Source organism: Salvelinus namaycush, chromosome 18 (genome assembly GCF_016432855.1).
Source record: "Salvelinus namaycush isolate Seneca chromosome 18, SaNama_1.0, whole genome shotgun sequence".
Classification (NCBI taxonomy): Eukaryota; Metazoa; Chordata; class Actinopteri; order Salmoniformes; family Salmonidae; genus Salvelinus; species Salvelinus namaycush.
In genome coordinates, this window is record NC_052324.1 from 36707422 (window position 1) to 36733439 (window position 26018).

Sequence of the window (26018 nt, forward strand, 5' to 3'; positions counted from 1 at the left end):
CTGGTGCAGGTCTACAATTTGGTTTCTGGTGTCCTTTGACAGCTCTTTGGTCTTGGCCATAGTGGAGTTTGGAGTGTGACTGTTTGAGGTTGTGGACAGGTGTCACGTTCCTGACCTATTGTTCCTTTTTCTTTTATTTATTTAGTTGGTCAGGGCGTGAGTTGGGGTGGGTTGTCTTTGTGTGGTTTTTGTATTGTCTAGGGTGTTGTATGGTTTAGGGGGTTAAGTAGAGTAGATGGTTTAGTGTTCAGTGTAGGTGTCTCGGAAAGTCTATGGTTGCCTGAATTGGTTCTCAATTAGAGACAGCTGGTTATTGTTGTCTCTGATTGGGAGCCATATTTAAGGCAGCCATAGGCTTTAGCTGTTGTGGGTAATTGTCTATGTCTATGTGTAGTGTTTGTGTCAGCACTATTTATATGTATAGCTTCACGGTCGTCAGTTTGTTATTTTGTTAGTTTATGTATAGTTGTTCGTTTCTTGTTTTTTCTCTCTTCTATAATAAAAGAAGATGTCTTTTGCACACGCTGCGCCTTGGTCCTCTCTCTCACCCAAAGACGATCGTGACAGAATTACCCACCAATCTAGGACCAAGCGGCGTGTCAAGCGGCAACAGGACCCACCTACACAGGATTCATGGACATGGGAGGAGATACTGGATGGTAAGGGACCTTGGGCACAACCGGGAGAATATCGCCTCCCTCGTGAAGAGCTGGAGGCAGCTAAAGCCGAGAGGAGGCGATATGAGGAGGCAGCACGGAAGCAAGGCTGGAAGCCCGTGAGTACAACCCAAAAATTTCTTGGGGGGGGGCCTTAAAGGGAGTGTGGCGAAGTCAGGTAGGAGACCTGCGCCTACTCCCTGTACTTACCGTGGAGAGCGAGAGTACGGGCAGACACCGTGTTACGCAGTAGAGCGCATGGTGTCTCCTGTACGCGTGCATAGCCCGGTTCGGTACATTCCAGCTCCACGTATCGGCCGGGCTAGATTGAGCGTTGAGCCGGATGTCATGAAGCCGGCCCAACGCATCTGGCCACCAGTGCGTCTCCTCGGGCCGGCTTACATGGCACCAGCCTTACGCATGGTGTCCCCGGTTCGCCTACATAGCCCGGTGCGGGTTATTCCACCTCCCCGCACTGGTCGAGCGACGGGGAGCATACAACCAGGTAAGGTTGGACAGGCTCAGTGCTCAAGGGAGCCAGTACGCCTGCACGGTCCGGTATTTCCGGCGCCACCTCCCCGCTCCAGCCCAGTACCACCAGTGCCTACACCACGCACCAGGCTTCCTGTGCGTCTTCAGAGCCCTGTGCCTCCTCCACGCACTAGCTCTATGGTGCGTGTCTCCAGCCCTTTACCACCAGTGCCTACACCACGAACCAAGCCTCCTGTGTGTCCCCAGAGTCCTGTGCGTCCTGTTGCTGCTCCCCGCACTAGCCCTGAGATGCGTGTCCTCAGCCCGGTACCACCAGTTCCGGCACCACGCACTAGGCCAAATGTGCGTCTCCAGGGTCCAGTATGCACTGTTCCTTCTCCCCGTACTCGCCCTGATGTGCGTGCCCTCAGCCCGGTACCACCAGTGCCGGTACCACGCACCAGGCCTATAGTACGCTTTGAGAGTTCAGTGTGCCCTGTTGTTGTTCCCCGCACTAGCCTGAAGGTGCGTGTCCTTAGCCCGGTACCTCCAGTTCCGGCACCACGCACCAGGCCTACAGTGCGTCTCAGCCGGCCAGAGTCTGCCGTCTGCCCAACGGCGCCTGAACTGCCCGTCTGCCAAGCGGCGCCTGAACTGCCCGTCTGCCAAGCGGCGCCTGAACTGCCCGTCTGCCCAACGCCGTCTGAACTGTCCGTCTGCCAAGCGCCGCATGAACTGCCCGTCTGTTTTGAGCCTTCAAAGCCGCCCGTCTGCCATGAGCCTGCAAAGCCGCCCGTCTGCCATGAGCCTACAGAGCCGTCCGCCAGACAGGAGCCGCTAGAGCCTTCCGCCAGACAGGAGCAGCCAAAGCCTTCCGCCAGACCGGATCAGCCAGAGCCTTCCGCCAGACCGGATCAGCCAGAGCCTTCCGCCAGACCGGATCAGCCAGAGCCTTCCGCCAGACCGGATCAGCCAGAGCCTTCCGCCAGACCGGATCAGCCAGAGCCTTCCGCCAGACCGGATCAGCCAGAGCCTTCCGCCAGACCGGATCAGCCAGATCCGTCAGCCAGCCATGAGCAGCCAGATCCGTCAGCCAGCCATGAGCAGCCAGATCCGTCAGCCAGCCATGAGCAGCCAGATCCGTCAGCCAGCCATGAGCAGCCAGATCCGTCAGCCAGCCATGAGCAGCCAGATCCGTCAGCCAGCCATGAGCAGCCAGATCCGTCAGCCAGCCATGAGCAGCCAGATCCGTCAGCCAGCCATGAGCCGTCCAGCCAGGATCCGCCAGAGCCGTCATCCAGCCAGGATCCGCCAGAGCCGTCATCCAGCCAGGATCCGCCAGAGCCGTCATCCAGCCAGGATCCGCCAGAGCCAGCCAGCCAGGATCCGCCAGCCAGCCAGGATCCACCAGAGCCAGCCAGCCAGGATCCGCCATCCAGCCAGGATCCGTCCCTCAGTCCGGAGCTGCCGTCCCTCAGTCCGGAGCTGCCCCTTATCCTGGTGCTGCCCCTTATCCTGGTGCTGCCCCTTATCCTGGTGCTGCCCCTTATCCTGGTGCTGCCCCTTATCCTGGTGCTGCCCCTTAGTCCGGTGCTGCCCCTTAGTCCGGTGCTGCCCCTTAGTCCGGTGCTGCCCCTTAGTCCGGTGCTGCCCCTTAGTCCGGTGCTGCCCCTTAGTCCGGTGCTGCCCCTTAATCCAGTGGGGTTAATGTGGAGGGTGGCCATTTGGAGGAGGCTACGAAAGCGGGTAGTGACTATGGTGGGGTGGGGACCATGACCAGTGCCAGAGCCGCCACCGTGGACAGACGCCCACCCAGACCCTCCCCTAGACTTTATGCTGGTGCGCCCGGAGTTCGCACCTTAAGGGGGGGGTTATGTCACGTTCCTGACCTATTGTTCCTTTTTCTTTTATTTATTTAGTTGGTCAGGGCGTGAGTTGGGGTGGGTTGTCTTTGTGTGGTTTTTGTATTGTCTAGGGTGTTGTATGGTTTAGGGGGTTAAGTAGAGTAGATGGTTTAGTGTTCAGTGTAGGTGTCTAGGAAAGTCTATGGTTGCCTGAATTGGTTCTCAATTAGAGACAGCTGGTTATTGTTGAGCCATATTTAAGGCAGCCATAGGCTTTAGCTGTTGTGGGTAATTGTCTATGTCTATGTGTAGTGTTTGTGTCAGCACTATTTATATGTATAGCTTCACGGTCGTCAGTTTGTTATTTTGTTAGTTTATGTATAGTTGTTCGTTTCTTGTTTTTTCTCTCTTCTATAATAAAAGAAGATGTCTTTTGCACACGCTGCACCTTGGTCCTCTCTCTCACCCAAAGACGATCGTGACAACAGGTGTCTTTTATACTGATAACAAGTTCCAACAGGTGCCATTAATACAGGTAACGAGTGGAGGACAGAGGAGCCTCTTAAAAGAAGAAGTTACAGGTCTGTGAGAGCCATAAATCTTGCTTGTTTGTAGGTGACCAAATACTTATTTTCCACCATAATTTGCAAATAAATTCATTAAAAATCCTACAATGTGATTTTCTGGATTTTTCTTTCTCATTTTGTCTGTCATAGTTGAAGTGTACCTATGATGAAAATTACAGGCCTCTCTCATCTTTTTAAGTGGGAGCACTTGCACAATTGGTGGCTGACTAAATACTTTTTTGCCCCACTGTATATATATATACCGCTTACAGTATTGTTACTGACCTGTAGTTTGGACCACTGGATGCGTCCTACACAGCGGGAAGCGTTCCTCCAGGCGTGCTTGGCTCCGTAGATCAGCTCTGTGTCCTTCAGCTGGTACGTTCCAGAACCCTCTATCTCCTTCATCGCCTCCTCCAGCCGGTCAAGGTGGGCCTTCGAGCCAAACCTGTTACAGTATACACAGGCCGGAGGACAGAGCCAGGGGTAACACAAGGGTCATGTCAGAACAATTGCATTAGAGTACGTTTTGCATCAAAAACATTCTCTAAACCTCTTTAGGCTATTCTTAGCTGCTGGGCTGCTCTGTCCCCTGGCCCCAGGGGTCCACCGTCCTGTGGATTGTCATTCTGGCCCTGGCCTAGTACACCCGAAGCCAGTAAAGAATGTTTCACAAAGTTCCTGAAGCGTGGGGGTGTGTTGGGTTGGGGCGCTGCAGGGCGGTGAACCCCTGGGGCTGGAGTGACCAAGCTATTGTATATTGTGTGCAAGTAAAAAGAGCTATACATTATTATTGTGAAATGAATTCTATGGAGGCTGTGCTCTTCCTGAATGTATAGGAATGTATATGTAGAGGTATGTGTGAGCCACAGGAGGCTGGTGGTAACTTAATTGGGTAGGACGGGCTCGTGGTAACGACTGGAGCGGAATCAGTAGAATGGTATCAAATACATTAAACACATGGTTTCCAGGTTTTTGATGCCATTCCATTGGCTCCGTTCCGGACATTATTATGAGCCGTTTCCAAACCGTTCCCTCAATAAAATACATTTTATTTGTTATAAAAAAACAACATTGTGTGCACCCAGGTATGAGTGTCACAGAGAAAGACGTACTTTAAAGTAACACATATTTAGAGTACTATTTACATCATATGTATATATGAGGACAAACAAATGACATTTGTACTACTGGTGGGGATGCTGGCAATGAGGGATGCAGGCAAGTACATCCAAAGGTATGTAAATATCTGAAGTATAAGGTCAGTGTTAGTGCAGCTCTCCTGCCTTTTGATGGAGGTGTAGTACTGGTCTATGAAGTCAGTAGCCAGCGGCAGCAGCTCTTCTTTGGTCCGAGACTCATCTGGCTTGCGGCTCCCCTGACTTGGTGTCATGATAGACCCGAAACACACACGCTCAGTGCAGATCGGCAACTGAAAGGCAACGTGGATGGCATCGCATCACACAAGGCTCTGATCACATGTAATTTCCTTGTAGAACAAAAGCCATTGAGGAATCACATGGCTTCCATCTATAGTAATCACAGTTCTGATCACACAGCACAGCCCCCAGGGGACTTCTGATCACACAGCACAGGGGACTTTCTGATCACAGGTGCATTCTCTCTTTCTCTCTCTCTCTCTATCTCTCTCTCTCTCTCTTGATATCATGGATAGTCAGTCCTTACATCCATGGTTCTGTCTCTGAATTTGAGAGTGGTTACATTTCTCCAGCCCCATCCCTCAGCTCTTTGTTATTGCTTGAACTACAGATTGCCCCTTTCAACAGATATGTCCAGAATGACTGCTAATGACTGAATTATTCATTGAGTCATAGTGGCAGCCTTAGAGAGAGAGAGAGAGAGAGAGAGAGAGAGAGAGAGAGAGCGCTTGGGGATTTATTATAAGCTAGAGAAAGGAAGCCCCAGGGGACCCATCGCTCAAGCCGTGACATTTCTGTTTTACAGAGAGAGAGACACTAAAGGAATTCTTTATTTAGTGTCTGAACATTCTTTAGCAGTCACTTCCTCTAAACAATGAAAAGGAAACATTTCTAAATGTAATGCAGCGAAAACAGCCAACTAACTATATCCAAATAGGATTTTAGTAACCACATGGTAGACCTGTTACAATACATCAATCATGAAGGATTTGACAAATCTCCACTTTGTTATAACACATGTGTTGAACGTGTGCCAATCCAGGGTCTTTCTTCTATCCCCCACAGCCTGCGTTCCATTAACCTCTTTACCGCATCTATGCATTCTCCAAATTAGACAGAGAGAAAGAAAAAGGCAGAAAATGTTTGGCCGAGCACGAACACGGAGCGGAAATGTAACAGTAACTCAACAGTGCTGCCACTAAAATGGGCAGTCTAGTCATGTTGGATGAACCACACACCCAATCACTCTGTCCAGCCACTCAAAAACTCTTCCCCCCTCTTCCCGTACTCAAACAACCTCATCCTCAGCGTGACGCTCGCTTAAGTCACAGAAGTAAACAAGACGTACAAAAACAGCCGCTGAGAATGACGAGGGGAGATAAGAAAGAGTGAGAGGGAGAGGGAGATAGAGAGGGACGCAGCGGGACAGAGAAAGAGAGAGAGAGAGAGCGAGAGAGAGAGAGAGAGACAGAGACAGAGGAAAAGGATATACACACAAACTACATGACCAAAAGTATGTGGACACCTGCTCGTCAAACATCTCATTCCAAAACAGACCATTATTCCTCTTCCACCAAACGTTTCAGTTGGCACTATGCATCGGGGCAGGTAGCGTTCTGCTGGCATCCACAAAGCCCAGATTCGTCTGTCGGACTACCAGATGGTGAAGCGTGATTTATCACTCCAGACAAAGCGTTTCCACTGTTCCAGAGTCCAATGGCGGCGAGCTTTACACCACTCTAGCCGATGCTTGGCATTGCCATGGTGATCTTAGGCTTGTGTGCGTCTGCTCGGCCTTGGAAACCCATTTCATGAAGCTCCTGACAAACAGTTATTGTGCTGACGTTGCTTCCAGAGGCAGTTTGGAACTCGGTAGTGAGTGTTGCAACCGAGGACAAACCATTTTTACGCACTACGCCCTTCAGCACTCGGCGGTTCGGTTCTGTGAGCTTGTGTGGCCTACAATTTCGCGGCTGAGCTTTTTAGACGTTTCCACTTCATAATAGCAGCACTTTGACACCGTTAACCGGGGCAGCGCTAGCAGGGCAGAAATTTGACAAACTGACTTGTTGGAAAGGTGGCATCCTAGGAATATGCCACGTTGAAAGTCACTGAGCTCTTCAGTAAGTCCATTCTAGTACCAAAGTTTGACTATAGAGATTGCATGGCTATGTGATCGATTTTATACAACTATCAGTAACGGGTGTCGCTGAAATAGCCGAATCCATTAATTTGACGGGGTGTCCACATACGTTTGTATATATAGTGTATATACAGTCATTCGGAAAGTATCCCTTCCCTTTATCCACATTTTGTTACGTTACAGCTTTATTCTAAAATGGATTAAAAAAAAAAATCCTCATTAATCTACACACAATACCCCAGGTTTTTACAATTGCTATGAGACACAAAATTGAGCTCAGGTGAAATTCTGTTTCCATTGATAATCCTTGAGATGTTTCGGCAACTTGACTGGAGTCCACCTGTCGTAAATTCAATTGATTGGACATTATTTGGAAAGGCATAAACCTGTCTATATAAGTCCCCACAGTTGACAGTGCATATCAGAGAAAAAAACGAGTCATGAGGTCGAAGGAATTGTCCGTAGAGCTCCGAGACAGGATTGTGTCGAGGCACAGATCTGGGGAAGGGTACCAAAACATTTCTGCAGCATTGAAGGTCCCCAAAAACACAGTGGTCTCCATCATTCTTAAACGGAAGAAGTTTTGAACCACCAAGACTCTTTCTAGAGCTGGCCGCCCGACCAAACTGAGCAATCGGGGAGAAGGGCCTTGATCAGGGAGGTGACCAAGGACCCAATGGTCACTTTGACAGAGCTCCAGAGTTCCTCTGTGGAGATGGGACAACCTTCCATAAGGACAACAATCTCTGCAGCACTCCACCAATCAGGCCTTCATGGTAGAGTGGCCAGACAGAAGCCACTCCTCAGTAAAAGGCACATGACAGCCCACTTGGAGTGCTGTGGGGATGTTTTTCAGCAGCAGGGACTGGGACACTGGATTGATGGAAAGATGAACAGAGCAAAGTACAGAGAGATCCTTGATGAAAACCTGCTCCAGAGCGCTCAGGACCTCAGACTGGGGCGAAGGTTCACCTTCCAACAGGACAACGACCCTAAGCACACAGTCAAGACAACGCAGGAGTGGCTTTGGGACAAGTCTCTGAATGTCCTTGAGTGGCTCAGCCAGAGCCCATCCAACCTGACAGAGCTTGAGAGGATCTGCAGAGAAGAATGGGAGAAACTCCCCAAATACAGGTGTGCCAAGCTTAGCGTCATACCCAAGCAGACTCAATGCTGTAATCGCTACCAAAGGTGCTTCAACAAATTACTGAGTAAAGGGTCTGAATACTTACGTAAATGTAATATTATTTTTTAATTTTTTTAATAAATTAGATTACATTTCTAAAAACATGTTTTTGCTTTGTCTTTATCGTGTATTGTGTTAAGATATCTGAGAGTTAAAAAGATTAAATACATTTTAGAATAAGTCTAACAAAATGTTTAAATGTCAATGGGTCTGAATGCTTTCCGAAGATACAGTGAGCGCCTAAAGTATTGGGACAGTGACACATTTTGTGCTGTTTTGGCTCAGTACTCCAGCACTTTGGATTTGAAATAATACAATAACTATCAATTTAAAGTGCAGACTGTCCATTTTCATTTGAGGGTATATTCATCCATCGAGTGAACCGTTTAGAAATTACAGCACTTTTTGTACATAGTCCCCCCATTTTAGGGGACCAAAAGTATTTGAACAAATTCACTTATATGTATATTCAAGTAGTTTTGACTTTTCAAATTTGTCGGATGCATTTGTGCATCTGTAACTTTCTCACTAATCATTATTCACGTTTCATTCAGGAATATCCGTAATCATAGTAGCATCCACATTAATGTAGAAGTGTTAAGAAAAATAATTTCTATTGGGCACAAAATAATCTGAAACATAACTTCAACACACATATAAGTGAATTTGTCCCAATACTTTTGGTCTATTAAAAAGGGGGACTATGTACCAAAAGTGCTGTAATTTCTGAACGATTCAATTAAAACGTCATTGTAATTGTATCATTTCAAATCCAAAGTGCTGGAGTCAAAACAACAACAAATGCGGCACTGTCCCAATAGTTTTTTGGAGCTCACTGTATGTATGGAGAGAGAAAGAGAGGGAGAGGGAGAGAGAGAGAGAGAGAGAGAGAGAGAGAGAGAGAGAGAGAGAGAGAGAGAGAGAGAGAGAGAGAGAGAGAGAGAGAGAGAGAGAGAGAGAGAGAGAGACAGAGGGAGGGAGGGAGAGAGACAGAGAGATAGATAGAGAGAGAGACAGAGAGAGAGACAGCGAGAGACAGAGAGAGACAGAGACAGAGAGAGAGAGAGATAGACAGAGATAGACAGAGACAGGGAGAGATAGACAGAGGGAGAGACAGAGAGAGACAGAGAGAGAGAGACAGAGAGAGAGAGAGAGAGAGAGAGAGAGAGAGAGAGAGAGAGAGAGAGAGAGAGAGAGAGAGAGAGAGAGAGAGAGATAGACAGAGGGAGAGACAGAGAGAGAGACAGAGAGAGACAGAGACAGAGACAGAGAGAGAGAGAGAGAGATAGACAGAGGGAGAGACGGAGAGAGAGACAGAGAGAGAGAGAGAGAGAGAGAGAGACAGAGAGAGAGAGAGAGAGAGAGAGAGATGGAAAGAGGAAGAAAGAGAGAGGGGAAGAGAGAAAGGAAAAAAGGGTGATGATGAACAGTGTTAAAAATAAAACAAAGGATTCACTCTTGCCTCAATACATCCGCTCGACATAAAGCTCTGGGCATTCATGCCACGCAGCTGTCCTTTATATGACTGAGAAAAACATCATTCTGTGATTTTTTATACATCTGAAGATGTGCTATTAGATGCGAGGCACATTCATTGGGATGCATAGCAGGCTGTCGTCCGATAAGTCGCTGAAATAATTAGCTGGGCTCATGTTAAAAGACCAAGGCGACGGCTGCAGAGCTATCTGTGCAGATGGCTAAATGCTTAAGATGGGCAACTCATCATGAGGGGCCACAGTGGCTTGCTGGTATGCATCCCCACATCCATACCCACATCCTGTACCCACATCCGTACCCACACATGCAGTCAGAGTCGGCCCCAGCCTTTTGGGGGCCCTAAGTTACATTTTGCCATATGCTGGAAAGAAATGTTTACAGTTTTTAAGATTATATCTGAGTGAGAGTGACTAACAAAATCAATGGGGGCCCCCACAGTTGATAATTCAACCATGATTACTACAAGTTTAGATAGCTGGCTAGACTAACTTACCAATCTAAAACCTGCTGATATGGGCTAATTGAGGGACTGCTGATATGGGCTAATTGAGTGACTAAATTTGACTAAACTAAATTTCGAAATTGCACCTTGTGTATTCTAATTTTCTAACTCTCAACAGTAAGTTGAGACTGACGGAGTTCCTAAAAAATATATATTATTATAAATAAAGATATATTATCTGCTGTATTTGTAAGAAAAGGGCTAGATAAGTACACACTAATTTCATTAAATGAATTGTTTGATTGATTAGCTAATTGACTAATCAATTGATTGATGAGAGGAAGCCACTGTTGTACAGATGAGAAACCACACAGTCCCTTGACGGATTAATTGATTGGCTAATTGGTTAATGATTAACTCATTGACTGATTGATTGATGAGAAGAAGCCACTGTCTGCAGACGAGAAATAAAGTCCGTTCTGTACCTTACTAGAGCTGTGGTGTAGAGTGTCATTGTACGTGACTCCAGTCTCCACATTCTTGATCTTCATGAAGCGATGGCATTTGGATGGGCTGCCGTTCTGGAGAGCCTTGTTAGGGGAGATCCTCCCATGGGCTGAAGGCTGGAGGGAAGAAACAGATGTTTAGGAGAATTCATACACTTTAGTCAGTAGACTAGCCCATAATGCTTCTACCAAGATGGCCGTCAAGCATACCTGACAGCGGCGGTTGGATACAAGAACTTTAGGTAGAGAGGGAAAAGGAGAGAGAGATATAGAGACAGTCACAGAGAGAGATATAGAAACAGTCACATAGACAGAGATAGAGACGGTCACAGATATAGATAGATAGACAGTCACAGAGAAAGATAGAGAGACAGTCAGAGAGAGATAGACAGTCGCAGAGAGACAGAGATAGAAACAGTCACATAGAGAGATTCACAGAAATAGAGACAGTCACAGAGATAGAGACAGTCACAGAGAGAGCTAAAGAGACAGTCACAATGACAGATATAGAGACAGTCACAGTGAGAGAGACATAGAGACAGTCACAGAGAAAGAGACAGTCACAGAGAGAGATATAGAAACAGTCACATAGACAGAGATAGAGACGGTCACAGATATAGATAGACAGTCACAGAGAAAGATAGAGAGACAGTCAAAGAAAGAGATAGACAGTCGCAGAGAGACAGAGATAGAAACAGTCACATATAGAGATTCACAGAAATAGAGACAGTCACAGAGACAGAGATAGAGACAGTCACAGAGAGAGCTAAAGAGACAGTCACAATGACAGATATAGAGACAGTCACAGTGAGAGAGACATAGAGACAGTCACAGAGAAAGAGACAGTCACAGTGAGAGAGAGAGACAGTAACAAAGAGCAAGATAGACAGTCACAGTGACAGTCACAGTGAGAGCGATAAAGACAGTCACAGTGAGAGAGATAGTGAGAGTCACAGCGATAGACAGTCACAGAGACAGAGATAGTCACAGAGATTGAGCCAGTCACAGAGATAGCAACAGAGACAGTCACAGACAATCACAGAGAGAGAGAAAGATAGAGCAGGTCAGAAAGAGAGAGAGAGAGAGAGAGAGAGAGAGAGAGAGAGAGAGAGAGAGAGAGAGAGAGAGAGAGAGAGAGAGAAAGAGAAAGAGAGAGAGAGAGAGAGAGAGAGAGAGAGAGAGAGAGAGAGACAGTCATAGAGACATATGAAGAGACAGTCACAGAGACAGAGATAAAGACAGTAACACAGAGAAAGAGAGAGAGTGACAGTCACAGAGACAAAGATAGACAGAGAGAGAGAGAGTCAGTCACAGAGACAGAGAGAGACATTCACACAGAAATAGAGAAAGAGATAGAGACAGTCACACAGAGATAGAGACAGTCAAAGATATAGGGACAGTCATACAGTATACAGTATACAGTATATATACAGTTACAGAGATAATGACATAGACAGTCACAGAGAGAGAGAGAGACAGTCAAGGAGAGAGAGAGAGCGAGAGAGAGAGAGAGAGAGAGAGATAGAGAGAGAGAGAGAGAGAGAGAGATAGAGAGAGAGAGAGAGATAGTGACAGTCACAGAGACGTAGATAGACAGAGACATTGAGACAGTCACACTGAGAGATTCAACGTAAAACGTAAAACCCCAAATAACGCATGCAGAGCAGAATTAGGGCGATACCCGCTAATTATCAAAATCCAGAAAAGAGCTGTTAAATTCTACAACAACCTAAAAGGAAGCGATTCCCAAACCTTCCATAACAAAGCCATCACCTACAGAGAGATGAACCTGGAGAAGAGTCCCCTAAGCAAGCTGGTTCTGGGATTGTTTACAAACACAAATAGAGCCCCAGGACAGCAACATAATTAGACCCAACCAAATCATGAGAAAAACAGAACGGAAAGAATTAACAATTAAAGAGAGCAAACTGGAATTCTAGTTGGCCCTAAACAGAGTACACAGTGGCAGAATACCTGACCGCTGTGACTGACCCAAACTTAAGGAAAGCTTTGACTATGTACAGACTCAGTGAGCATAGCCTTGCTATTGAGAAAGGCCGCCGTATGGAAACCTGGCTCTCAAGAGAAGACAGGCTATGTGCACACTGCCCACAAAATCAGGTGGAAACTGAATTGCACTTTCTAACCTCCTGCCAAATGTATGAACATATTAGAGACACATATTTCCTCAGATTACACAGATCCACAAAGAATTCGAAAACAAATACAATTTTGATAAACTCGCATATCTATTGTGTGAAATACCAAAGTGCCATCACAGCAAGATTTGTGACCTGTTGCCACAAGGAAAGGGCAACCAGTGAAGAACAAACACCATTGTAAATACAACCCATATTTATGTTTATTTATTTTTCCTTTTGTACTTGAACTATTTGCACATCGTTACAACACTGTATATATACATAATATGACGTTTTAAATGTCTCTATTCCTTTGGAACTTTGTATTGTTGTGTAATGTTTACTGTTCATTTTTTATTGTTTATTTCACTTTTGTTTATTATCTATTTCACATGCTTTGGCAATGTAACCATATGTTTTCCATGACAATAAAGCCCTTTGAATTGAATTGAATTGAATTGATGGAGACAGTCACAGTGAGTGAGATATAGACAGTCACAGAGACAGAGATAGAGACAGAGTAGCATTATTTAGTATTTGCACAGCCTCCTACAGTACCATCTGAATGACAATTAGAGACAGTCCCCATCAGGTACAAAGGCAATCAGCAGCTTGAAACACTATTATTATTGACTGCTAATTGTCAGCTGTCTCAGTTTATGGCTCAGTTTAGACAGCCCAATTCTGATCTTTAATTCACTAATTGATCTTTTGACCAATCAGATCAGCTATGAAAAATATCTGATGTGATTGGTCAAAAGACCAATTAGTGGAAATAAGATAGGAATTAGGCTGCCTGCGTAAACGCAGCCTACGATGTGGTTATTGACTGATAATTGCTTGAATTAATGTAATTTAGCACCAGAGTTTGACTTTTGTTTTGAATTGATTCTATTTTTTAAGTACTCAGACCTCTCCATGTAACTTAACCTCAAATCAAAAAGAAATCAATCCCACACCTTGTAATGGCTCTTATCATCATCTCTCAAGAAGACTTAATCAATCACACAGCCATGCATTCTCCACGCAGTGAAGGAGCCTCAAACAACAGGCAGAATTGTAGCGCTGACAGACTGAAAGCAAAAGGGTGAAACGTCAATCTATTGATATTTTCTAGAATAGGAGGGTGGACCTGTTTTAATTGATTTGATTCCTCACAGCGAGAATAGTAATTCTGTGTCCATAAGAAATGCTCACCCAGCCAGCTAGCCAGCCAGCCACCCAGCTCGCCAGCCAGCCATCCAGCCAGTCAGCCAGCCCACCAGCCACCCAGACAGTCAGCCAGCCCGCCAACCACCCACCCAGACTGCCAGCCTGCCAGCCACCCACCCACCCAGCCAGCCACACAGCCTGCCAGCCACACAGCCAGCCAGCCACCCAGCCACGCAGCCAGCCAGCCACACAACCAGCCAACAACACAGCCAGACACAGCCAGCCACACAACCAGCCAGCCACCCACACAACCACCCACCCACACAGCCACCCATCCAGCCAGCCACCCAGCCAGCCAGCATACAAACAGTCGGCCAATACAGAAAGCCTATTGTGCAGCTAGGCCACATAAAGAGAGCCTATTACCGCTATAGTCAAACAGCAAGAGGAATCAAGATGAGGAAAATTAACACGTTAAAGTGTGAGTGGGAGGGAGAGAGAAAGAGAAAGAGAAAGAGAGAGGAAGAAAGAGAGAGAGAAAGAAAGAGAGAGAAAGAGAGAGAGAAAGAGAAAGAGAAAGAGAGAGAGAGAGAGAGAGAGAGAGAGAGAGAGAGAGAGAGAGAGAGAGAGAGAGAGAGAGAGAGAGAGAGAGAGAGAAAAATGGAACGATAACGAGAGGTGAAGAGTAATGCAACAATGTGAATGAGGGGAATAAAGAGAATTTACTGGTCAAACTCTTGGAATCTATTCGATAATATTATGCAGAAGCACGCAGGATCTAAGAGAACTCCTGGCACTGGGGTATAGCTTGCTTCTGCCTCAAAGGAGAGCCCTACCTCCTGAACCTGCCTCGAAGGAGAGCCCTACCTCTTGAACCTGCCTCGAAGGAGAGCCCTACCTCCTGAACCTGCTTTGAAGTAGAGCCATACCTCCTGAACCTCCCGCGAAGGAGAGCCCTACCTCCTGAACCTGTCTCGAAGGAGAGCCCTACCTCCTGAACCTGCCTCGAAGAAGAGCCCTACCTCCTGAACCTGCATCGAAGGAGATCCCTACCTCCTGAACCTGCCTCGAAGGAGAGCCCTACCTCCTGAACCTGCCTTGAAGGAGATCCCTACCTCTTGAACCTGCCTCGAAGGAGATCCCTACCTCCTGAACCTGCCTCGAAGGAGAGGCCTACCTCTTGAACCTGCCTCGAAGGAGAGCCCTACCTCCTGAACCTCCCCCGAAGGAGAGCCCTACCTCCTGAACCTGTCTCGTAGGAGAGCCCTACCTCCTGAACCTGCCTCGAAGGTGAGCCCTGCCTCCTGAACCTGCCTCAAAGAAGAGCCCTACCTCCTGAACCTGCCTCGAAGGAGAGCCATACCTCCTGAACCTGCCTCGGAGAGCCCTACCTCCTGAACCTGCCTCAAATGAGATCCCTACCTCCTGAACCTGACTCGAAGGAGAGCCCTACCTCCTGAACCTGCCTCGAAGGAGATCCCTACCTCCTGAACCTGCCTCGAAGGAGAGCCATACCTCCTGAACCTCCCGCGAAGGAGATCCCTGCCTCCTGAACCTCCCACAAAGGAGAGCCCTATCTCCTGAACCTGTCTCGAAGGAGAGCCCTACCTCCTGAACCTGTCTCGGAGAGCCCTATCTCCTGAACCTGCCTCGAAGGAGAGCCCTACCTCCTGAACCTGCCTCAAAGGAGAGCCCTACCTCCTGAACCTGCCTCGAAGGAGAGCCATACCTCCTGAACCTCCCGCGAAGGAGATCCCTACCTCCTGAACCTGCCTCAAAGGAGAGCCCTACCTCCTGAACCTGCCTCGAAGGAGAGCCCTACCTCCTGAACCTCCCACAAAGGAGAGCCCTATCTCCTGAACCTGCCTCGAAGGGGAGCCCTACCTCCTGAACCTGCCTCGAAGGAGAGCCCTACCTCCTGAACCTGCCTCGAAGGAGAGCCCTACCTCCTGAACCTCCCGCGAAGGAGAGCCCTACCTCCTGAACCTCCCGCGAAGGAGAGCCCTACCTCCTGAACCTGCCTCGAAGAAGAGCCCTACTTCCTGAACCTGCATCGAAGGAGATCCCTACCTCCTGAACCTGCCTCAAAGGAGAGCCCTACCTCCTGAACCTGCCTCGAAGGAGATCCCTAACTCTTGAACCTGCCTCGAAGGAGAGCCCTACCTCCTGAACCTGCCTCGAAGGAGAGCCCTACCTCTTGAACCTGCCTCAAAGGAGAGCCCTACCTCCTGAACCTCCCCCGAAGGAGAGCCCTACCTCCTGAACCCGTCTCGTAGGAGAGCCCTACCTCCTGAACCTGCCTCGAAGGTGAGCCCTACCTCCTGCACCTGCCTCGAAGGAGAGCCATGCCTCCTGAACCTCCCGCGAAGGAGAGCCCTACCTCCTGAACCTGCCTCGAAGGAGAGCCTACCTCCTGAACCTGCCTCAGAGAGCCCTACCTCCTGAACCTGCCTCAAATGAGATCCCTACCTCCTGAACCTGACTCGAAGGAGAGCCCTACCTCCTGAACCTGCCTCGAAGGAGAGCCCTACCTCCTGAACCTGCCTCGAAGGAGAGCCCTACCTCCTGAACCTGCCTCGAAGGAGATCCCTACCTCCTGAACCTGACTCGAAGGAGAGCCCTACCTCCTGAACCTGCCTCGAAGGAGATCCCTACCTCCTGAACCTCCCGCGAAGGAGATCCCTACCTCCTGAACCTCCCACAAAGGAGAGCCCTATCTCCTGAACCTGTCTCGAAGGAGATCCCTACCTCCTGAACCTGTCTCGGAGAGCCCTATCTCCTGAACCTGCCTCGAAGGAGAGCCCTACCTCCTGAACCTGCCTCGAAGGAGAGCCATACCTCCTGAACCTCCCGCGAAGGAGACCCCTACCTCCTGAACCTGCCTCAAAGGAGAGCCATACCTCCTGAACCTCCCGCGAAGGAGAGCCCTACCTCCTGAACCTGCCTCGAAAGAGAGCCCTACCTCCTGAACCTCCCACAAAGGAGAGCCCTATCTCCTGAACCTGTCTCGAAGGAGAGCCCTACCTCCTGAACCTGTCTCGGAGAGACCTATCTCCTGAACCTGCCTCGAAGGAGAGCCCTACCTCCTGAACCTGCCTCGAAGGAGAGCCATACCTCCTGAACCTCCCGCGAAGGAGAGTCCTACCTCCTGAACCTGTCTCGGAGAGCCCTATCTCCTGAACCTGCCTCGAAGGAGAGCCCTACCTCCTGAACCTGCCTCAAAGGAGAGCCCTACCTCCTGAACCTGTTGGCAGTGTTGTGACAGAACATTTAAAACCCAGAGAATAATAAAAAATAAAAAATAATTATTTAACTAGTCAAGTCAGTTAAGAACAAATTGTTATTTACAATGATGGCCAACACTGGGCCAATTGTGTGCCGCACTATGGGACTCCCAATCACGGCCAGATGTGATGCAGCCTGGATTCAAACCAGGTACTGCCGTGACCCCTTTTGCACTGAGATGCAGTGTCTTAGACCGCTGCGCCTCTCGGGATTATACAGTAGATGCATTGGATCTATTCAATAACATTAACATCTCCTCTATTGTCATCAAGACCTCTCTGTCTTAAAATGAAATAAGAATGTAAACTCTACCAACTTCTTATTTGGCAGTTCTGTAGCCTCCTGTCTCTCCTCGTCCCACTTGGGATGGAGAATGACGTATTGCAGAAGTCCCCAAAAGGTGGACGTCCTGCTTCAGCATTCAATTATCAAGGAAATATGAATAAATGGCTGGAGGAATCAAAAGTAATTTGATAGAATAATAATACATTTGTCTCATAGACTTTTTACATGTTGTTAGTCATACACCTCTGGGCTCTCCTATGAGTCAGACTCCGGAGTCAGGGCAAACACATACACCCACCTCTGGGCTCTCCTATGAGTCAGACTCCGGAGTCAGGGCAAACACATACACCCACCTCTGGGCTCTCCTATGAGTCAGACTCCGGAGTCAGGGCAAACACATACACCCACCTCTGGGCTCTCCTATGAGTCAGACTCCGGAGTCAGGGCAAACACATACACCCACCTCTGGGCTCTCCTATGAGTCAGACTCCGGAGTCAGGGCAAACACATACACCCACCTCTGGGCTCTCCTATGAGTCAGACTCCGGAGTCAGGGCAAACACATACACCCACCTCTGGGCCTTCTGGAAACACAGCTTTGCATTTACCTACAATGGCGCCAGTATGCCCCTACACACATACACACACACATACACATACACTATGCCCCCGTTATACACATTACCCCCATCCCCACTGCACACACACACATCCCTGCAGACCTCAAAAGGCCTTAATGATTTGGAGAGGGCCACATTAGAGGAGAAACATTTATCATCTCCCTCTGCGACCACAGCTGCCCTCATTCATTAGGGTCTCTTGGATGGTTACTCTCCATCCGGCCTCATTCACTAAGAAAGAATTCACTCAGCCCAGCCCATCCTAACTCAACCCTGCCCTGCCCAGCCCAGCCCATCCTAACTCAGCCCTGCCCAGCCCAGCCCATCCTATCCCAGCCCATCCTAACTCAGCCCAGCCCATCCTATCCCAGCCCATCCTAACCCAGTCCAGCCTATACCAGCCCATCCTATCCCAGCCTATCCTATCCCAGCCCATCCTATACCAGCCCATCCTAACCCAGCCCAGCCCATCCTAACCCAGTCCAACTCGTCCTTATCCCAGCCCATCCTAACCCAGCCCAGCCCATCCTAACTCAGCCCTGCCCAGCCCATCCTACCCCAGCCCATCCTATTCCAGCCCATCCTAACCCAGTCCAGCTCATCCTAACCCAGCCCAGCCCATCCCATCCCAGCACATCCTATCCCAGCCCATACTATCCCAGACCATCCTATCCCAGCCCATCCTAACTCAGCCCATCCTATCCCAGCCCATCCTATCCCAGCCCATCCTAACTCTGCCCAGCCCATCCTAACCCAGTCTAGCCCATCCTAATCCAGCCCAGCCCATCATAACACAGCCCAGTCCATCCAAACCCAGTCCATCCTAACCCAGCCCATCCTAACACAGTCCATCCTAACCCAGTCCATCCTAACCCAGTCCATCCTAACCCAGTCCATTCTAATCCAGTCCATCCTAACCCAGTCCATCCTAACCCAGTCCATCCTAACCCAGTCCATCCTAACCCAGTCCATCCTAACCCAGTCCATTCTAATCCAGTCCATCCTAACCCAGTCCATCCTAACCCAGTCCATCCAAACCCAGTCCATCATAACACAGCCCAGCCCATCATAACACAGCCCAGTCCATCCAAACCCAAAGGTTGGTAGGATCTAATTCCCAGGTGATGAGTTCCTGAGCGGGGAGCCTTGTTCTTGTTCTCATGATGCACATGGATGCGCATCACAGTCACAGGAAGCTCTAAGAGTTCCAAGAACGAGAAAGGAACAAGGAACACACAAAAGAATGTGTCGATTGGAGGATTCTAGAAGCATATGTCATGTGTGACTCTAGGAGATAACTATGGGCAAGCATACATTACTAACACACTCGCTCACATATGGAAGGATAAGCTTACACAAGTGGATTCACTCGAAAGGCATGCAAGACAAGTACACACTCATAAACACCTGCAACCACACACACACACATTTATTGGAATGTTTACCTTGTCTGTCTCAGAGTAAGGGTTGTGGAGCACCGTCTGCATGTTGTTGTCCTTCCTCCACAGGTCTTCACACACTCTGTCCTTATCAGACGCCAGCTGGGGTGAAATACCGTTTCCCATACCAAGGTCCCTGAACGGCAGGCACACATAGTTAGTTCTCCTTAACCCCCACCCACGCGTCAATCTAATTAACATAATAAAATAATCCACATCAAAATCCATCTGTTTAAACTAGAGATATGTTGTTGTTTTTTTGCACGGGCTGAGGCTCAATCCACCACATCCACCGACGTCAGCGTTCCGCATCTGTGGTGGAAAGTGACAGAGCTACAGTGGCAGAGCTACAGTGACAGAGCTACAGTGACAGAGCTACAGTGGCAGAGCTACAGTGACAGAGCTACAGTGACAGAGCTACAGTGGCAGAGCTACAGTGACAGAGCTACAGTGACAGAGCTACAGTGGCAGAGCTACAGTGACAGAGCTACAGTGGCAGAGCTACAGTGACAGAGCTACAGTGACAGAGCTACAGTGGCAGAGCTACAGTGACAGAGCTACAGTGACAGAGCTACAGTGGCAGAGCTACAGTGACAGAGCTACAGTGACAGAGCTACAGTGACAGAGATACAGTGACAGAGCTACAGTGACAGAGCTACAGTGACAGAGATACAGTGACAGAGTTACAGTGACAGAGCTACAGTGACAGAGATACAGTGACAGAGCTGTTTTTGTATTATTTATTTTTTCAGGGGTTAGATCAGCTTTAATATTTAAGATAGTTTGTAGCGTCCATCAATTTAATTGTCTGCATCACTTCCAATCCCCCATATAGCTGCAGTGCTTTTTGTCAGACCAGGAGACATCCCAAAAATGTATCTTCTCATGACCCTGCTATGGAACAATGAGACTCTCATGAACACGATGGTGTTCTCCGTTTTGCTCAACGACCCCCGCAGGTTTCACGGGACATGTCTGAAGGTAAAACGATAACTGGCCGAAACACAAATGGAAGTGACTAGGGAATTATCATGTCCAAAGTATATGGGTCATTCCACTGTAAAAAAAAAAAAACGATATTATATCTCTCAAGACAGACACTTCAAAACATATTTCCTTTTGATAGATTTTTTTTTACTATCTGTTCTTCCATGTATGAATCAGTTTTTTATTTTCTAACCCTAATAACAGTAAGGCCAAATTCAATGTTTCATCAAATAATTCTGTCATATCTTTTTTTATACCTAAAGGGGTCCTAAAATTTCAAAAAATCTTATGGCTAAAATTATCCATTTTATGACCATATGTTAGCTTTGTAGTAACCCAGCCCCGGGTTAGACTTTAGTTTAAAGAGCATGCGTGTCATCTATGGCCAAGCAGAACTACATGTAACTAACATCTATGGCCAAGCAGAACTACATGTAACTAACATCTATGGCCAAGCAGAACTACATGTAACTAACATCTATGGCCAAGCAGAACTACATGTAACTAACATCTATGGCCAAGCAGAACTACATGTAACTAACATCTATGGCCAAGCAGAACTACATGTAACTAACATCTATGGCCAAGCAGAACTACATGTAACTAACATCTATGGCCAAGCAGAACTACATGTAACTAACATCTATGGCCAAGCAGAACTACATGTAACTAACATCTATGGCCAAGCAGAACTACATGTAACTAACATCTATGTCTACACAGAGATACAGTCAGACGATATGTGAGGCTGAATCCCAATGAGATGTGACAAAATACAGCCTCAGATTTCAGTTGTTGCTTTCCTTCGCTCGTTAAACACCCACACACATATCTTCTCTCTCTCATGGATGCTTGTCCAAGCTAATGGGGAATCTGGCACCTGCCCGATCGTCTCTCCCTCTCCCTAACACAGACACTCACACACACACTCATACTCACACACACTGACACTCACACACACAAACTGCCCCCCCCACCCACTACATACACCTACTGTAACAGCACGCACAACCGTCTTTCCGTCACACTGCATACACTTATGTCCTCCATTTGTTAAACAACCACATTCATCATCACCACAATTCTGAAGACGGACTCAGAAACACAGAAATAACAAGAGTAGTGATTATAAGTCGTTTCTCTGTCATTGACTCTGACTCAGTTATTATAAGTCGTTTCTCTGACATTGACTCTGACTCAGTGATTATAAGTCGTTTCTCTGTCATTGACTCTGACTCAGTGATTATAAGTAGTTTCTCTGACATTGACTCTGACTCAGTTATTATAAGTTGTTTCTCTGTCATTGACTCTGACTCAGTTATTATAAGTCGTTTCTCTGTCATTGACTCTGACTCAGTTATTATAAGTCGTTTCTCTGACATTGACTCTGACTCAGTTATTATATGTTGTTTCTCTGTCATTGACTATGAATCAGTTATTATAAGTTGTTTCTCTGTCATTGACTCTGACTCAGTGATTATAAGTAGTTTATCTGTCATTGACTCTGACTCAGTTATTATATGTTGTTTCTCTGTCATTGACTCTGACTCAGTGATTATAAGTAGTTTTTCTGACATTGACTCTGACTCAGTGATTATAAGTAGTTTCTCTGTCATTGACTCTGACTCAGTGATTATAAGTAGTTTCTCTGTCATTGACTCTGACTCAGTGATTATAAAGCAGTACAGTTCGGAGTGAAAACTAACTTGATCTACTTTTGATCGAAATAGCTCTTCTAGTTCATGTGCTGTTCTATTTCACCAACCGCTACATCAACTTATTAGCAAGATGATCGTGCACAAATACAGCCAGAGATAACAGTTTAGGCCTGCCCTGAGTCAATACCTAATACCGCCATATTACATTTTCTATAATCGTTCACCTCTATTGGCTGCGCTTTGGAAAGCCTCTTTAGCGAGTGAGCGTCGCCATATCTGAACGTCATCGTAGCCCTAACAAGGAAATCTGGTTAGCTAGCTGACTCTTTCCTGTCTCTCAAAAGTCAGTCGGCCATTCTAAAATACAGGATGCATTTAAAAGCTAATTTATGGTACTATAGGTCACTTATCAATATGATTATCAACTGCAGTAGCAGATTGATAGTGCTTTGCTATGAGTTAGACTTAAAGAGCATGTTACATCGTGTTTTCTACTTTTCCTAGAAAGCTATGATTCATTTGAGGATGACAGGATTAGAGGGAGTCACCAGAGTAAACAGGGGCTTGACGTAGCCAATGTGTGCTATCGATTTTAAGGTAGTGTACCATGCTCTCTCAATCCGATTTTGATTGGATACATGTACACAGGAGGTATAAATTGTCACCGGTATCTACAGGACAGTCACCACTGAGTGGGTCTGAACCATACAGTCACTACAACAAAGAGAATAAGCATAAGATGTTTGAGTCAGATTGAAACCTTTTGAACCAACTGCTCCCTGATGTGAAAAAACACTATCCATCATGCCCACAAACACTAGCCATGTAAAGATGTATAACAATGAACTTGTAGGAGTATTCTCACTTAGCGTCTAACCATCTAGTGATTAAGTTGTTGTGGGTTTGTGGTGTGTTTTGCTATGTACTACTGTGTATAGATGTACTATCTTCATTTGACCAGTTTCTCACAGCAGGACAATAATCCTGCAGCAACAGGACATTATTATGTGGATAACAAAGGACATTTTTGCAGGGGTTACATTTTTTGTTAGGGCAAATCAAGTTAGACATATTTAAGTGGACATTACAAACAGTTGGAAACCTTTTAAAAACTTGAACACACTACAATTTGCATTTCCCCCTTCACAGTAAAATTATTTGCGACAACAGAGTGATCAAATTAAGAGAGTAAATCTGTATGTGCAGTTGTGTATACTATGCATGGTCGGGGTCAACAGGTCACATGTTCGGTGTCAATGGGTCACCTCACCTGTCCACCTGCACCTCAGCGTCCCTGCTCTCTATGGTCCTCTGTCCCTCTCCGTTGATCTCCCTTTTGATCAGCCTCAGCACCGGCTCGATCTCCTTCAGCAGGTCGTTGTTCTTCTCCACCCCGTTCAGGAGTAGGGGGTCCTGGGCAGCGATGAGAGCCTGCACCCCTCCCCTCTGGAGCAGGGCCTCTCTGTAGGACGGAGTCACCGAGGGGGATGACAGGTTCTCAATGGCCCTCAGCTGCTGTGGGTCCTTACTTCCCTTCCCTGGACTGAGGGGGCTTAACAGACAGCAGCGCTCGTAGGACTTGGAGGCGGGAAAGGCTGGCCGGGTGACCCTGACGGTCCTCTGTCGTCCGTCTCCAGACAGGGTGGTCTCCAGGTGGGTTGTGAAGCCCTCAGGGCCCCTGAGGATGAGGACGGCGTGATTCTCTGGGGACACATTCTTCAGGGTCTCCAGGGCCCGCTCGTAACTGAGGTCCACCAGAGGCTTGTTGTTGACGGCCAGGACAATGTCCCCCACCTGGACCAGGCCGCACTCCTCAGCCTCCCCGCCCCGGATCAGGTCGGACACGATGACCGGTGGCTTGGAGACGCGCTGCTTGACCAGGAAGCCCAGCCCGCCTAACTTCCTCTTGAAGAGACGCACAGAGATGATGTTAGGCTGCAGCTGGAACACAGTAGTCTCAGACTCCAGCATGATGTCTGGCGGTGTGTGTGGTGTATGTGGTGTGTGTGGTGTGTCCTCTGGGATTTGATGCCTACAGAGCAGAAGGAAAGACAAGAAGAAGAGAGAAGCCCAGATGTGTTAGTAAAAGAGAACATTGACTTGATTTTGTGATCTGTTTGACAGCGTGTTTACAGATGTAATGTTCTAAGACAAGTGAGTCGACATAGAACTGGATTGAAAGGACGTGATATTACACTGACGATGACTCTCTCTCTTAAGACATTTCAGCTAGGGTGGTAAGTGCTTTAAGCATTTTGTCAATTAGACAAATCATCATCAAAATTAGCTAATTTAGGCTATATTAATTGTGATATTTTTTTTTATAAAGGTATGATATAATAACATCATAATATATATATATACTGTATATTGTATATTACATATATTATTGAAATAATGAGTAAGATAAAGACCTCAACTCAAGATGACTCATCTCGTTTATATTGACAATATAACATTTATAAGTGACTTTGTAACCCTGAGCTGGAGTCATAGACAGCATACACAGCAGGCAGGATCACCAGGCAGGATCACCATAGAGAAAGACTAGTAGACACCCTCCAATATGACCTCTTCTGTGTGTCTCCATTAAAGTTGGAAACCAAGTCGCATATGGTCGCGTGTGACAGCGCTTGCATAATCCTAACAGAACCTAATGGAAGTTTGGAGGAAAAGGGCAAAGCGTGCTAACTACATGCATGCCCTGGAGTCCTAAAGTCGCAATAGGAAAACCAGTGTCGCACGGCGCATTGACTGTCTCAGTGAAAAAACTTTAAAAACAAAATACAACGTCAAAAACACACGTTGCAAATCTTTTCAAATGCTTTTTAAATGATATGCGTTAGTCTAACTTGATAAACCAGATAAGCCTTTGACTATTTTTTATCGTGTTCTTATTTTCAATTCAATGTTAGTTATACAGCAGAATTGCTAACTACAAGTGATTCACATGATTGCTGTGAGATGCCATGTTCATGTGGGTGGCAAAGTATAAACAAAACATGTGCAATACCTTTTATCTTGTTCAGTACCAAGGACAGCTCTATGTAGCACCATAGACAGCGCTCATTACAGAAATGTTTTACAATTTCGTACAGGGCTATCACTAGCTTGAGGTAAATGTTATTTGATTATCTTTACTGTTTAATCCGATATGCTATTGCAATCACAAACACAATCCAGGTATTTCAGCAAACTATCTTTTACATGCACCAATTGCATCGTTATTAAATACAATTGAAAGAGGAATTGGGGATAACTTTTAAAACGGTTTAAGTGTTGAATGTCTCTTGAAGATTAAAATCACTTGCCCCCAAAATATTAAATATCTGAGTACACGCAGAAATGTCAAACATTGTCTGTCAGACATAATCGCATAAACAATTTGAAGGAACCAAAAATGTACATTTTAGGCTATTGGAATCCTTTGTAGTTTTCTTATTGTCATTTTTTTCTACCTGCTCAATGGGGCAACCACCGAGCAGGCTCAACTTCCCCGATTTAATTACCTGTCTTCCTACTTCTTGTCCTCTATCGCGTTCAAAAATGCTATCTTTATCTCACCCACACGCATATCAAAATAACCCCAGTCAAACGCTGCTGTGTGCTCACTCGTAAAGAAAACGAATAAAATAGGTATAATGTTGATCTGTGGGAAATGTAAAAACACTAAGGCTATAGTTTACAGAAGAGCAAAACTAAAATCACATCAAATGAACAAGAGCATCAGTGGAAAAAGGACAAGCCATTGACATGAGATGCAGGAGCGCGTGTGTTTGTCTTGCCATGTTTCAGCTATGAGTGCCACATAACGCTACCCTGGCGTGTCTGTTAGAGAACGTCTCAGAGTTCAGGCCCGTGGGGTTTTAACCAGGAGATGTTTCAGTCGCAGGGCACATGGTGTAAATGATGAGCACCAGAGGGCCTGTAGCCTAATGTTCGTTTGTTCTATGCAACAAGTGGATCTTCCTAATGCGTTA

The 26018-nt window shown here is 46.8% G+C and overlaps 1 protein-coding gene across 1 annotated transcript in view; it reads right to left on the bottom strand.

The window, feature by feature from the left end:
- The window catches only part of LOC120062808 (nitric oxide synthase, brain-like), a 74774-nt gene extending 50765 nt beyond the window's left edge, over nt 1-24009 (bottom strand). The window contains exons 1-5 of the mRNA XM_039012880.1: nt 23309-24009; nt 19400-19529; nt 10451-10588; nt 4824-4969; nt 3823-3985 (exon numbers count right to left, since the gene is read on the bottom strand). Coding sequence (XP_038868808.1) covers nt 3823-3985; nt 4824-4969; nt 10451-10588; nt 19400-19529; nt 23309-24009 — 1278 coding nt within the window. The remainder of the gene's footprint in view (nt 1-3822; nt 3986-4823; nt 4970-10450; nt 10589-19399; nt 19530-23308) is intronic.
- Between the last annotated feature and the right edge of the window lie 2009 nt (nt 24010-26018).